At 27.9% G+C, this 15,378-nt stretch overlaps 1 protein-coding gene across 3 annotated transcripts in view; it reads right to left on the bottom strand.

The window, feature by feature from the left end:
• Positions 1 to 15,378, bottom strand: part of LOC142321483 (uncharacterized) — a 115,875-nt gene that overhangs the window by 55,973 nt on the left and 44,524 nt on the right. For all 3 annotated transcript variants that reach the window (XM_075359608.1, XM_075359617.1, XM_075359598.1), the window contains exon 12: positions 129 to 252. In XM_075359608.1, coding sequence (XP_075215723.1) covers positions 129 to 252 — 124 coding nt within the window. The remainder of the gene's footprint in view (positions 1 to 128; positions 253 to 15,378) is intronic.

Raw genomic sequence — 15,378 nt, 5'->3', positions numbered from 1 at the left:
ACATTGCAGCAAATAAAATGAGGTTAAATGAAATGCAGAAGCACATTAAGCAATCAAGTAATGGATGAAAGAAAGAGATTGTAAATATTAAATCTGATTAATATCAGGACATCACTATAATGACTTACCATTTCCTGCTTTAATAAAGCCAGCTGGTTTCTAAAATCAACCTTCAACTCATCAGTAGCTTCAACGACCTCTGTATGTAGTCTCAGTTGATCATTTTTTAGGATTTCATATTCATTCCTTATGCTGAATAACATGTAAAATTACGGTTAAGTGTACAGATTAAAAAAAGATCATAATATACATAAAATGTTACACATGATAAATTTTTTTTTTATAAGTTGTTATAGGCATCTGAAAGGTGATATTTTCATGGACAGAGCACATGAATGAATCACCTTACCCACACTGATGATAAAAAAATTTTTCAGTAATAATACTAATAAAAAGACAATTTACAGCATAGTAATGAATTATTTTTTCACATCAATCTAGGATATCGGAGATAACTACAAAATAAATACATCACTTAATTATTCACACACTTTACATGCCTGCCATTTTGCCAATGTAATCATTAACAATTCACCAAAAATATGCAGTTACCATCCCAAACAAAAATTGTATAACGGTAATGGGTTTTTCAAACAAAAACATCATCCAAAAGTTTAAATAAGAAGAAAAACAGTACGTTTTAGTTTAATGTGATTAAAACATTTGTGATGACAATTATACCAGACATTCCTGCACATTTTCTGATGTATGACATGACATTTTAAAACTGTAAGAATCAGAGTAATTAAAAAAAGAAAAATAAATACAGAAAGACAAATTAGGTTATTATTTTTAACAAATTCTAAATCCTGAATTCATATGCAGACATAAATAAATAAAAATAATAATTAGCAACAGCTTCCTCAGTAGATAACCTAGCAACCTCAAAGTCCTCCACGGTGAAGTAAGGTCTACCATACGTTTCCTTTTACTATTTCTGCCTTCCACACTCGTTCATGGTAGAAATATGGATCTATGAAAAACCTAGAAGAAATAAAAAAAATAAATTTATGAAGAATAAAATTTCATTCCATCCACACTTCATTACCTCACATGCTTGACTATGTGTGGTTTCTAAATTTTATGTAAATTTCACAGTTCTAAGGAATCTAACAGACAACATGAGGAATCTATCCATCATTGTTTCTACAGGATTACAATTTTTTTTTTAAACTAAAAAAATAAAATTACAGTATTTCAAATCGTTCATTTTGTTATTCTATATTTTGATAATCGGAGAAAATTATATTGGCCCATTTAAAACAGGTATTATTAAAACAAGATTAATTTGATGTTTGGAAAGAGCTGTATTTCTTTCACAATTTGGGAATGATTTTTATAAATATATATAAATACTGTATTTAGATGGATGATATATTATAATTACATAATATAGCATCACATTAGTGTACTAAACAGCCAAACAATAGGATAAAAACAACTAAATGCATGATTTACAATCATATTATTATTATTCTGTTAAGTTCAGCATACTGCTTGGAGTTATTACCAAAATTCGTTTTATAAGTTACTGATGTTACCGATTGATTCATAAAGATATCTCGTTACATTAGTACCTTATTGCAAAACAAAAAAAAAGAAAGGATATATTGATTCACTTATATCAATTTCTGGTTTTCTTAAAAATAAATAGTATAGTAAGGTTAGGTTGTGGTTTAAATTTTCATTTTCATTTAATCTCTCTTAAGTAAAGAGAAGAATATAGTTAGGATTTATTCTCTGAACTTAGATAATAAATTTAAATACCATAGATTAATAATTTAAATCCAATTTTAAAATAATTGTGTTGCATGCAACTAAATAAAAAATTAATTTAAAAAAGATAACAAAAAAATAAAATAATACATACGAATCATTGTTCAAGTTTTGGTTTTGCATGTATTTCAATAAGAAATTTTAATTTAGCTTCTTTACAGTTTTTATGCGATTCTAGAAAAATGCTGAACTCTTTCTATCAAAGTTTTCATTTGTTTTTTGTCTCATAGTATCTGAATATTTAAATTGGACAATTCAATTTTAAAATTAGTAATTTCTTCTCCTAGTTTCTTATTACTAACAAACAGCTCTTAGTTTAAGTTTCTATACTTGTGTTAACAGAGAATTTCTATGAGTCCAGATATAACACATTCATTTGAGGCCTCTTAAGTTTTCCAGTTCATTAACCTTTGCTTTGAAATTATTTTCTGAAATGTTTTTTCAAGCTATAACAAAGAATAGATATTTTGGGTAAATTGTAGTAACAGGTAAACAAAAAAAGAACTATAATTTAAAATTACATAGCAGCTCTTCAATTATAACAATAAAGCCATACTAGCCATTAACATAAAACAAAACTTTTCAAATAATTATTTACGCAATGACAATGGTTTTTTTATTACAATATCTAAAATGAAATCCAAATAATATAGACTATAAACAAATAAAATGATGAATTTCATAGATACACATACATTCTAGCCTGTAATTAAAAGTAATATAAGCCATTTTTTATCAATTCCAACATAAGGATTTTAATTAATCTCCCATAATAAATGCCTACTGTAATAAAATTATAAATTAAGGGTAAATGAATCTATAGAAATCATTCTTAGTAAACTTGTTCAAATAAAAAATTAAATCAAGTTCTGCACATGTCAAAAATTATAAAAATTTTGTTATCAAATATATAATAAAAATCATTCAAAGACAATCGTGCACTAATTAAATTATTTAATCCTAACTGTATAATTATCATCAATCTAATCTTATAATAATAATAATAATAATAATAAAACAATTAAAATATTGCGGAGGTGACTCCCAAATATATTATTCATGTATTCATTAATACAACTTCCAGTAAGTTTAAAAGTTAAGCTTTTAAGAATCTTCTTGATGAAAGATGGGTCTTTTAACTTAATTAGGTTCAAAGAATTTATATCTGCTTTTTTCCATTTAAAGAAGCCATGTAACATTACAATTTTTTACTGTGAACCAAATCCAGATTACAATTCTTAGAATTGTATATTATTTTTTTGTATTTTAGGAAACCTAGAATGGTCAACCTCTAAAATGTTAAACAATAGAACCACTGCTCTAAATCAAACTCTAATCTTAATATAAATTAAATCACACTTACAGAAACCAAACTATTAAAAGTATACTTATTAAGACATAACATTTTTAGAAATACTGCAACTATACAACCTCATTTGTGCAAAAACAAGCTCATATTTCACTAGCATACAAGAGTTTTTAGTGTAGCTTCTAGTAATTTCTTCCTTAGGAAATTGGATCTTAAGCTTAATACAATCTTACAATAAAAGACATTGTCATTTTTCATGTTATAAAATATTTACATGCTTTTCTATAGTTTCTTAGAAAAATAAAAGCAGCAAAATAATTTATAGTATGAACCATTTTGACTATATTGTTATATTAATTGCTCAGTAACTTTTTTTGAGTGAATGGTTTTTGAAAAAAAGAAAGATTACCTTGGTCTTGGTATTTACAGTTAGAGTTTTACAGTATTCTTGCAATAAAAGAATCATCTCTTGTAAGTCAATAACAGTTATAGAAGATTATAAATATTCCCAAAGGGTAATATATTACTCTGATAAGACACACAATGCATCTCACAGATGCACTGTGCTCAGCACCTGTAAACTGGACTGGCTCTATTCTTAAAAACAAAATTGTGAATGGTTCAACAGAATTAGTGAGAGATGCTTTTCTTGCAGAACTGCTGTTATAATGTCAATCTGATATACTACATTACTTATTTGTTAAATATAGTCTCCTTAGATTAACCTTACTGTAAAAATGTTGAAAAATGTTTACCATTTTCTTCAAATAACCTAGATTCAAAAATTTGTCCCACAATAAACCACGGTTTACAAAAATTCTTTCTTAAATCTATGAAAATTGCAGAGATGAAGATTCCTTCATATTGTAATATTTATCAAAGATGAAAATGAAAAAGAATTGTCCAAGATTCTGTTCGTAGATATAAATAATACCTCTGCCACCTATGCAATTCTTAATAAAATGGATATAACGATTTTTGATTGGACATAACACCACAATAGCCCAGTAATTCAGATGGTTAGAGTAAACATCTTTTTTGAAAAGTATCTTCAGATTTATCAAGAACTAGTTATAATCATTTCACTTGGCAATACCATATTAAAAAAAATTATTGAGTAATGTTCTCAAATTGGAGGGCATATTGCAATAAAATTTGTATATTATATTATGCATTCTGGAGATTTATTTATTTTTTTTACAGGCTCCTTATAATCTTCTCCTTAGTTCCTTTTCTAAATTACCAATAAATGCTAATTAGCGCTACGCTAAGTTCGCTTAATAAAAACTGAACCAAATATTTAAATCTATGGTGTTCTTAGAATGTTTAGAAATAGAGAAGCTTTCAATTGTTCACCAAAATTCATATTCAATTTAAATTCTTTTAACTATTCTGTATGCATACATATTACTGCACTGAGTTTGTATCATAGTTTACATGTTCATTTCCTGAAAAAACTATTTAATAATTTGTTTAGCATAGCAGTAATCCTCATCAAAAAAAAAAAGTTTAGTTTCTTTAACAGGCCTATAATAAACATTTTCAAATCAAAAAGTACTTCTTCAATTACATGACTAATATTTAAATAAAGTTTGTAACAATCTTCAGTAAAGAAATGTATCCAGGAATCTAGTTATAAGATTGGTGAGTAATAATAAGACTAATGATAAGTCATTTTCAAATAATCATTTTTATCAAAACAAGTTTTATCAAAGGATGCTGCTCTATTTTCCTGTATATTTGACGTTAAAATAATCAACTGATGTTGGTCCAAGGTAAGCAAATTTGTAATTATAAAATCCTTAATAATACTTGCAGAGGTAAAATTCTCCTTAACTTCATCCATCAAATAAACCTCCATTTGATATGTAGATAAGTTGACCTAGACAATCATATAATGAGCACATATTAATAATAAAGAAAAAGAAAAATATTATTTTTCTTTTAAAAAAGAAGAGATTAGTAGGCTCTTTCTTATATTAATTAGTTGATCAGACTCTGGATAAATTCATTCAACAAGCTATTCGCAAATTTATTACTTATTTTCTGTAGAATATCTATCAAAGTTATACCAAATGGGTTATAATTTTTTAAGGTACCAGTAGATAAACACTAAAAGGGATAATAGTGAAACAGTCAATCTTGAGAATCAATGTCTTTGATACAATGTTGTTGATTGAAGATGTGTTTACAGAGTTACCACATATACAAGCTCAATCCCTTACAGCTTCCACAAACATGGGAAATCTTTTCCTGACCATAACCCTAACCAACACCCTTATTTTTACCTTCATGCCAATAAATTTTTATTTCAACTTATTGAAAATTCTCTATAGCTGAATTGTTTCATTATTTCTCAACTTCTGAAAAGTTATCTACATAAGAAAAAATTATTTAATAAACAAACAGGTGAAAAAATATAAAACTGACAATGAGCTATCTATCTCATTATGATATATTAAGTATGGAATGGAATTATTGCAATTCATGAGAATCGCTGTAAAACTTTTAAACAGAAACTAGTACCTCATGTCAGGTCGTTTACATTAAATATCAAAGATATATACAAATATTTAGAATTAATAATTTTGGGCATTTAAGTAACTAATTGATAACAATACAGATATACTATGCTACAAAATACACAATTATATATTTTTAACAAAGTTAATAATGTTATATTTCATTCATTCATTATTAATTAGAATATGGTTGAAAATAAGACTTTTACACTTAAATTAACATGAGAAGTTTTAATTTTAAAATGACATACCATTTTTTCTTTGATGATTACAAGCTGGTTTTCAAACTTAGAATGTAGTTTTCTCTCTCTTCATTAATGTTTTTCCTAATCATTTTAATTTTCTTTTGCTTCTCCAAGTGCTAACTTAGCAACAAGCTTAACAAGTTTAGCTTGATCAATTTTTTGTTCATTTCTACATTTCATCCTAATAATTAAACATAATATTTCCAAGAAATAACTTAAAAACACAGCTGATAATGATAAAAAGTAATGCTGAAAAAAATTCACATCTGTATTAATTGTTCTCCAAACAAGAAAAGAAATAAACAACAAAGTTAAAGAAGATACAGATAAATCAACCACTAAATAGTCAGAAAATGGACTAGTAATTAACAATAGTATGAATAGTTTGAAAGGTATCTTCCTATAAAAAACATTAGATGATAATTCACAGCAATAACAGTTTGCTAAAGAGAAAATATAACAACTAGTAGTTTCTTTTTAAAAATTAACTAAGAATTAACTGAGCAAATTTAATTTCATCTGCATTATTTTTAGTACATAACACTAATCTTATTTTTATACAATTGCTTCCAGTTATTTTTACTACATCTTTAATTCAGCTCATTTTGTTAAGCTTTCGTTATATAAATATAAGAATTTTTGTCTTTAAAGTGATTTTAACCTTCCATTACACATGCTGGCAAGTGCAGCATGCTAAACTTCTCCATATTTTTGTTACTATAGTCTGAAGTAACTCGTTAATTCATTTTTATGTATGATTTACAAGTTTTCTTGTGATCTGCTTCGACTACGAATTAATTAGGAGCCAATTCATCGGGTTGCTAGTACTTACTATATGGTTTATATTATTTAGGTTTTTTATAACAATTTTATTTATTTTTATTAAAAAATAATCAAAATCTTCTAATCAATTTTATTTTTTCTTTATTGTGAAGGCAAATAATTTAACCCTTTTATAACATGTTGATGAATATAATTTTTTCAGCATTCTCTTAGGTATTTTTCAGTATTCTCTTAGGAAGAGTATGCACAATTCAGAATAAAGTCGAAATCTATTAGGGGTTTTCTGACAGCTAATGTAAAATGAAATTTTTAAAACAAAATTTTCAAGTGCAATACTGTTTTTCAATGTTGGGGTTTCAAAAAACAATTATCCTTGTTCATTACAAAATAAATAGAACAGATCCATCACATTATCTTACAGTAAGAGAGCTGTTAAACATTTTAGGGTAGGTATTTGAGGCACCTCAAGAGCTTATTCGTCGAATGCAGTAGCAATATGGAGAGAGTTGTTTGAGTGGAAGTAAGATATTTTGTATTGATTGCTTTAAAAATGACAGGATTTTTCTCTGTGATAAACAGTGGGCAAGGTAGGCCTTCCACTTCAAAGACTAACGACAATATTGAAGTCTTTAAACAAATGATTTTCAGTAATCGATGATGATATTACAGTCGATGAAATTGCAAGCAAGTTGAATATAAGCCATGGCTCAGCAGTTTCAATCATCCACGATTCAAACTTTTGAAAAGTCTGTGCTCACTGGGTTCCGCGTTAATTAACCAGCGTCCACAAAGAAAATCATTTGAAAATTTCCCATAAGCTTTTGAAAAGTTACAAAGAAGGAGACTCATTTCTTAAGCAAATAACTGTTGATGAGACATGGATCTATCACTTTGAACCTGAGAGTAAGCAACAAAGTTTGTGTGGAAACATCTTTCATCTCCCACAGCTGTCTGCAGGAAAGGTTCCATATCCCATAATAATATTATGGGATATGGAAAGTTCACTTTTGGTTTACTTCACAGCTAAAAGTCAATCAGTAAACAGTGACAAATACTATGAGTTACTGCATTTACTTAAGCAAAAAGCAAATCCAGTAGATGTGGTAAACTTTCTAAAGGCATGATTTTGCTTCAAGATAAAACTAAACCTCAAATGGTCAAAAAACAAACAGTCCTTTGCCTTCAAGATCTCGGCTTTGAGCTGCTGGACCACCTTCCATACAGTCCAGATCTGGCTCCAAGCGATTTTCTTCTTTTTGGTCCATTAAAAGAAGAGTTACAAAGGAATCATTGTCAAACTGATGAAGACGCCACAGAAGCAGTAAAAATTTCCTTCAAAAGAAGGAATTCAAAAGCTTGTTAAATATGAACCAAGTGCATTTTAGTAGGAGGGGATTATTATTAAAAAATAATGCATGTATCATTTATATAAGTACAAATTAATATATTGATTTTTTGAATTTCATTTTACTTTTTGACTTGCCCTCGTAATTAAAAATACAATTTAATCAAAATAAACAGGTTAAATAAAAAAATATTTTATTTGTTGATATAAAAAATATGTTTCATCATATATCAATAGATATACATCATATCTTTTTCATTTAATGTTAAATATATGAAAATTCTAAAAAAAATTACTACAAATAAGAATCTTTTAACTACAAAATTTTTTCTAACTGCACGCTTGCTATAAGTCATGTGGTCTTGTGAGAGCCAATCATACCAAAGCATGCTTCAACTCAGCCGGCTACTAATATACACTCTCTCTCTTACACTTCAACCTACCCGTACAATTACTCGCAGTCATGAATAACATTCCCGATAACCTGGCAGGTAAAAGTCCCACCAAAAAGCTCGTCCTTTTAAAAATATTTTTTTCTGGGTAAAAATAATATTCTGCCTAAATCTCAGGATACCTCAAATATATTTTTTTGATACTTACTATTGCGACGTCGATGGGATGCCCTTGGTTAACAATGTTGCAGTAGATTTTAGAGTGAGGGTGGACTGTATGTGTTCATAGGTGATGAATGAAGACAACACCTTGTTGATTACTGAAGGATTGTTTAATTGTATGCCGTCTTGGTGGTTTAAAATAATTTTGTAACATAACACTTGTAACTTATCTTTAACGTTACAGATAGCAAATATAAACTAAATAAAACTTAAAGTAATGTTCATCCGAACAAGAATTGAGAGTCCATCCAGACACGACCACCTTGAGTCAGGTATGAGTGTAGACTGTTTAAATGATGCTACGTACAGTGCTCGAGGGAGCAGCTTGTGACGTAGAGTGGCGAGATGGTCAGGCGACCATAGTTTGTCATGGGCACCCTAGCCACCACTAGGTTTCAGCACCTGACAGCAAGAAGGAGTGAAAACGTAACACTTATGAAATACAAATTTGAAACGGCCTGGTCAAATTTTAAACCTCACTAAATAATCTGGCTTTTTTATTTCATTAAATACTAAATTTGAAGATATTAAAATTTCAAAATGATCAGATTTCTAATTTTACACAGTTTATCATTATTAGCTGTTTTGTTGCTAGTAAAATAAACAAATTTCATAAGTATCTGAAACAGATTCCTGCTCATAATTTTAGGTACTAAACAATTACAATAAAGAATTGATGTATCCCAGCAGTCAGAAATTTTGGGATATTTCGCTATCCTCATTTATATTATTATGGAACGAAATTTCCACATTTCATTAGAACTTGTGTCAAACCATTGACATTTCTTCTACTTTGCACTGTGAAATTTGTAGTATTTCTGTTAGTTTGCGCTACAATAAGATTTAAAATTTCATCATCAAAAACTTTTTTATATATTTCAGTAGTAATTAAAGATTCTATTCTGAGGATACATATTATGATAATTATATTTTTCTTTACCTGTAAACTGGATATGAAGAGGTAATTTGGACTTGTCAACTTCATGCTACTTATCTTCTGTGTCACCTTCCTTTTTCATTTCTAAATACTGTTCTGGAACCATATCTTCATTAATAGATGAAATGTCTGAAATGCTTTCAGGCTTGTACTCAGATTGAGAGAAAGAAAATATACTTTCTTCATTGTCACTCAAAAGTACGGCTTGAAGTTCTTCATCTAAGTTTCTTTTGTGTTGGTCTACATGATTTGAAGCTGCTACAACCAGACTGATTATCCATAATGAAAATACAAATATTTAAATTGTAAACACTGTTTAAAGATGAAAAATTTTGTAAAATGTTAATTCCTTCTTTAAAAAAACAGTAAAATATTCAGTACACCATAATCTAATTGATAACAAAAAGAGATAGGATTTAGATGTAAATAAAAAACTGATTAATTAAAAACAGAACACAAAACCATAAGAAAAATACTTAGAAAGAATAACCTCCTGGTATACAACATACAATAACTCATTCACTCGACAACTGTAAGTTCATAAAACAGGAAATTGAGGTAGACGATGGTGCCACTGTGCAATCACATTATCTGACATTCCTTATAAGCCACACACCAACAATAAAGCATTCAAAACAGGCCAAGATATATAACAGTGTATAATGCAAAAGTGTGTTTGAGAAGCCAGCGTGGGCTACTGACGGCCTGTTTGTAATCTTGAGTACCACCAGTGCTTCTCATGGCTTATAAAAATTAGTGTTTCATAAGTTTGCAGTCATAATCATAAAAAGCAGGCTGCTTCCAATTTTTTTTAAACCGTGAATTTTGATCACTTGGATATATTTGGTGGGTTGTAAAAGCGCATCATTTTTGTCATCATATTCATATTGTTCTTTCCCCTTCATTTCATCAGTTATGAGGACACAAACCCTTTTCAAAGGAATATAAATGGCAGTTCTTCAAAATACTTATAACATTTAGCACATTCAAAGTGATTATAACTTTGCTCACACATTTTTTTAAAGTTGAAACTCCTGGTAGTGGATATTACAATTTCAAGAGGTATCTATAAGCACATGGCCCAGCTGAGTGTAAAGACAATGCCTAAGAAATATCTTTACAAGACCACTTTATGCATTTTTTGAATTTGGCCTGGAGTGAATTTTTTTACACATATTTATCGTTCTGCTTCAGAGAATAATTTTCTGATTTTTAATTTTGACATTTCATCCTGTAAATGTTTGTTTTCTAACTTTATATTATTCAGTTCACTAAGCAGCTTAAGTCTGTCACTTTCTGTACATGTACTTAGTTCAATGCTTTCAACTCTGAGAACCTGAACTTTTGTAATTTTTTGATGATGAGGCAATTTTTTTTTTTATTTCATAGCATTTCATTTACTTGTTTCTTCCTTTCTCTTATTTCACAATGTATGTTCCTTGAACCAGTTAATATACTGTCAGTTCCTGTTTTAGGTAAGTGCTCAGTTGGAAAAACATCCTTTTTTAATTTTTTTCTACACAGTTCATAATTTAAAAATTCACTTTGTAAGTCTCATTCATAGCAATTCTGTCTAAAATGTATGCTATAAATTGTTGCATTAATGACATTAGAACTGTCTTGTCTACCGCGTTTACCCAGATTTTTCTTTGTGTACTATCTTTTTGAATGAAATATAATTCTCTTATAAAGGTTATAAATATTATCTTATTATTGTTATTGCATCCAAAAACAGCACACCACCATTTTGAATTTGTAAAATTATTCACCCATATTCAACTCAAAACAGGTACACACATACAGTACAATTTTCAAGGAATTTTTAGATTCACACAATCACAGATTTTACACGTGTACAAACAATACACTAGCTAAAATGAGAATAAAAAAACAATAAGTAAATCACGCATAGAACACATACAATGACTATTCACACTAAAGTACTAGCTTATAAACTGCGGATATACCACAAAGTAACTGATGGTGCGGGTTAGCAGTTGTCAGCAAGTGGTGTCATGTGCAGCACAGAACAGTTTTCAACTATATAAATATATTATCTGAATAGTCATAGTACCATGTACTGATATGGTATTCATTTTGAGTATGTGTAATGGTAATGCTGCAGTAGAATATTGAATACATTTCTGATAGAGGATTCCAGATTACAAAACAATTAGCGTGACTTTTTGCAATCTTTGGCAAAGAGGTTCACTATGTAGTATTCATACTAGATACAAAAGAAGATGTGTCCACCATGACACTGTATTTGATGAAGTTATTATCAATGCAGTTTAGCGCAGTCCTTTCGTCAGTATACTTAACAAACATTTTATCCTTACCATAAATACCAGGGGGGCAGTCCACTTTGCTTGGAATTCTGCAACTGGTGGAATACAAATCGACAACTCTACAAATATGTTTTGTTTACCAACGAGGCAAATTTTACAAAAGATTGTGTCAATAATTTAACGCAATGAGCACATATGGGCAGAAGTAAATCCTCATGACACATTGGAAGGCAATTTTCAGCACTGATTTAACATCTTATGTTTTAGTACTTTACTATCAGCTGTCTACTGTTCATATTACCTGGTTGGTTAAATGCTGAGATGTACTTACACTTTCTTCAAGAAGAATAGCCGCAGCTGCTTGAAGATGTTTCTCTACCACTGAGATGTAAAGTATACTTTCAGCATGACAGCACGTCTCCCCCAATTCTCTTCTACAGATTCCACTCAGAAAAATTATGACTATGTCATAATTTTTCTGAGAAATGAATCTTTCATGGAGGTCCACATTTCTGGCCACCAAGATCTCCTGATCTTGGTGGACAGTTCTGAAGAACTAAAATGAGCAACAAAAATAGTACTGAAGCGTGCCAAGAAATGTGTAGAAAATGGCAGGCTCTTGTTTTAACATTTATTATAAACTGGTAAGTATAATGCACTTTGGTCTAGCGTACTGTTTCTAAATAAAATTTAAATTTTTCTAACTTTTCTTTGTTTTATTCAACTTACTTTAACAGCTTTGTTCAGAATTAAATCCTCTAAAAGTTTTATGTGTTTATTACCCATCTAAAAAGGTTATGGCACGTCAAACATAAAAAGCAGGTTTCTTGATACGGTTCTGGGACCTATATTGTTTGATTTTTTAGGTCAAAAAACCCAAGAAATCACTAAATTCTGTCCCTGTTAATTAACACCCTAAAAATGTAGTATAATCTCGTTTCACAGAGGTAGCTGAAATTCAAGCAAAATCTTTCAACAGCAGTAACTGTTTCCATATTTTCAAAAATAGATCAGTTTATGAAAGTCCCAGGAGAACTTTGTGATATATCTGTACACCTATATACTTTATTCAGTCATATTAGAACCTGCATCATCAGTTGTATATAAGAAATATTTATATAAAAATACATATCAAACATAAAAATTTTTAAATTAAAATTAAAATTACAATAATATATACAAAAAAATATGAAGTCATTTAAATAAGATAAATAGAAAATTTCTACTATAAATTATTTATATACATTATGATTATATCTTTTTTTTATCTAAAAACTTGCTTGCCATTTATTACTGATTTTATAAGAATGTCATCTTCATTTTCTGGAAAAGAATAAAAAGTTGGAAATTCTTTTGTATTTATATATATATATAAAATCTCTCCAAAATGCCCAAACGTTTAATATTTCTTGACTTCTACTATTTCCAAATTTGTCCGAATATCAGATACAGTATGTTTGTTATTAATACGGTGGTCAGCAACATTAGAGAAACTCAACTTATCATTTTCATAATTTCTAATGTCTTCTAAAAATGTAGTTTTAAAAGACCTATTAGTTTTACCTTCATATATATATATATACACACATGGTCACAATCATAACACTTTATTTTATAAATTCTGCATGAAGTCAGTGGGATTGTTATTTTTTAATATTTTATTATATGATTGTCTTGTATACTGGTTTAAATTTACTTTTATCATAAATATTAGTTATATTTTCAACAACAATATCAGTGGGTAAATATTTTAAATAAGCTGCCAATTTTTTGTGTATCTTATACCATAAGAGTTGTACTATAATTAATTTTTGAATTTTGTTTTTTATGCATATATTATCAATTAAAGAAAAATTATAACCATTATGTTTAGCAATCTGTTTTATTTCTTTGTTTAATTTATTTTTATTATATTGTGTGTAATTGAACACACAAAACATTGGATTGTTCAAGTAGGTTTTTGATTATAAAAATACAATATACTGGTACAGAGGAATATGGATCTTGTAACTACTGACTTTAGAAAAATCATTATGAATGCAGACCAGGCAATGTTATTATTTAGATTTTATAAGTTACATATGAAACTTCAAAATATAATAATATACTTAATAATTTTTAATAAAATGTGCTTTAAATTAAACATCATCCCTAAATATGCTAGGATAAAGATAAAGAATTCCCAATTTAATAAATGTAAAACAAAAACTAAAAATTTTGCAAAGATTTAGAATGAAGCAGGAAATCAAACATGCATATTACAAAAGAAATTTAATAAATATTAAGTTATATAATAATACACATATCCATTTAGTACAGGTCTTGGGAGTTGTAATGCTTGATTATGTATTTAATTTGATCAAGGCTAACACTGAAATTCTTAAAAATAAATTTTATGAATCCAAATAAGTTAAAATTAATAATTTGATAAAAACTAGAAATAATAATAATTATATTTACAGGAGTTTGGATGATTATAAATTGCAGGAAGACATTGTAACAAATTATTTATATTTCAAAGATGGGTATGTAGATTCAAGATTATTTAATAATAATTGTATTGAGTAGATTAATTTTAATAATGAGACTTTGATGATAAGGTAAAGTTTATCATTACTAATGTATTTAAATTTAATTTGAATGATGGTGAAAAGAATAATGTTATTAAAAATATAGTAATTGATTCTGAAATAAGTATTAATAAAGTAAATCCTGATGACAAAGAACAATTACATACCATCATAGGCAGTAAAATTCATAAAATTAAAAGTAAAAATTTGACTTGCAAACCAATTTCCAAAAATATTAATAAAAAAGTAATTTACCAATTAAAATATAAATTAAATAAGAATAATAACATAATCTTAAAATCGGATAAAACAAAGACAAAAAAAAAAAATCAATATTCTGATGAAACAGTATGTAATAGAAAATAATTTTAAAGAAATAAATGATCCCACTAATATATTTCTAAAAATAACTAAAAGTTTAATAAAAAAAATACCGTAATATTTTTAATTATAAAAACTTAAAATATAATTTTAGATTAAACCCATTTAAACCAAGTGCATCAAAATGAATGGGACTCCCAAAAATACATAAGCCTGGTATCTGTGCAACCTTTGATAGATTTCACAACTTCTCCATCGTATATTATATCAAAAACAATAGATAAAATACTTAGGATAAAAATTAATTTGGATTATAAATACAATATAGAAAACAGATTTGAATTTGTAAATGAATTAAAAGCTCTAACAAATGGAGAAAAAACTAGAAAAAACTGGTAAGTTACGATATGTACCCTAGCATACCCATAGATAAAACAGCTCAAATAACAAAAAACAAATTAATATACAATAATGAAGACCTGTTGTTTATTGATAACATTACTATTGTTATTACTTTAAACTTAATTTTAAATATATTCAGGAAAATACTTTACCAATGGTTTTCCATTATCAGCTATCATGTCTGAGATTTATTTACAGGATTTTGA

This window comes from Lycorma delicatula, chromosome 1 (assembly GCF_047948215.1).
Source record: "Lycorma delicatula isolate Av1 chromosome 1, ASM4794821v1, whole genome shotgun sequence".
NCBI lineage: Eukaryota > Metazoa > Arthropoda > Insecta > Hemiptera > Fulgoridae > Lycorma > Lycorma delicatula.
The sequence above is the reverse complement of the archived record's forward strand: the minus strand, read 5'-3'. Positions and strand labels throughout refer to the sequence as shown.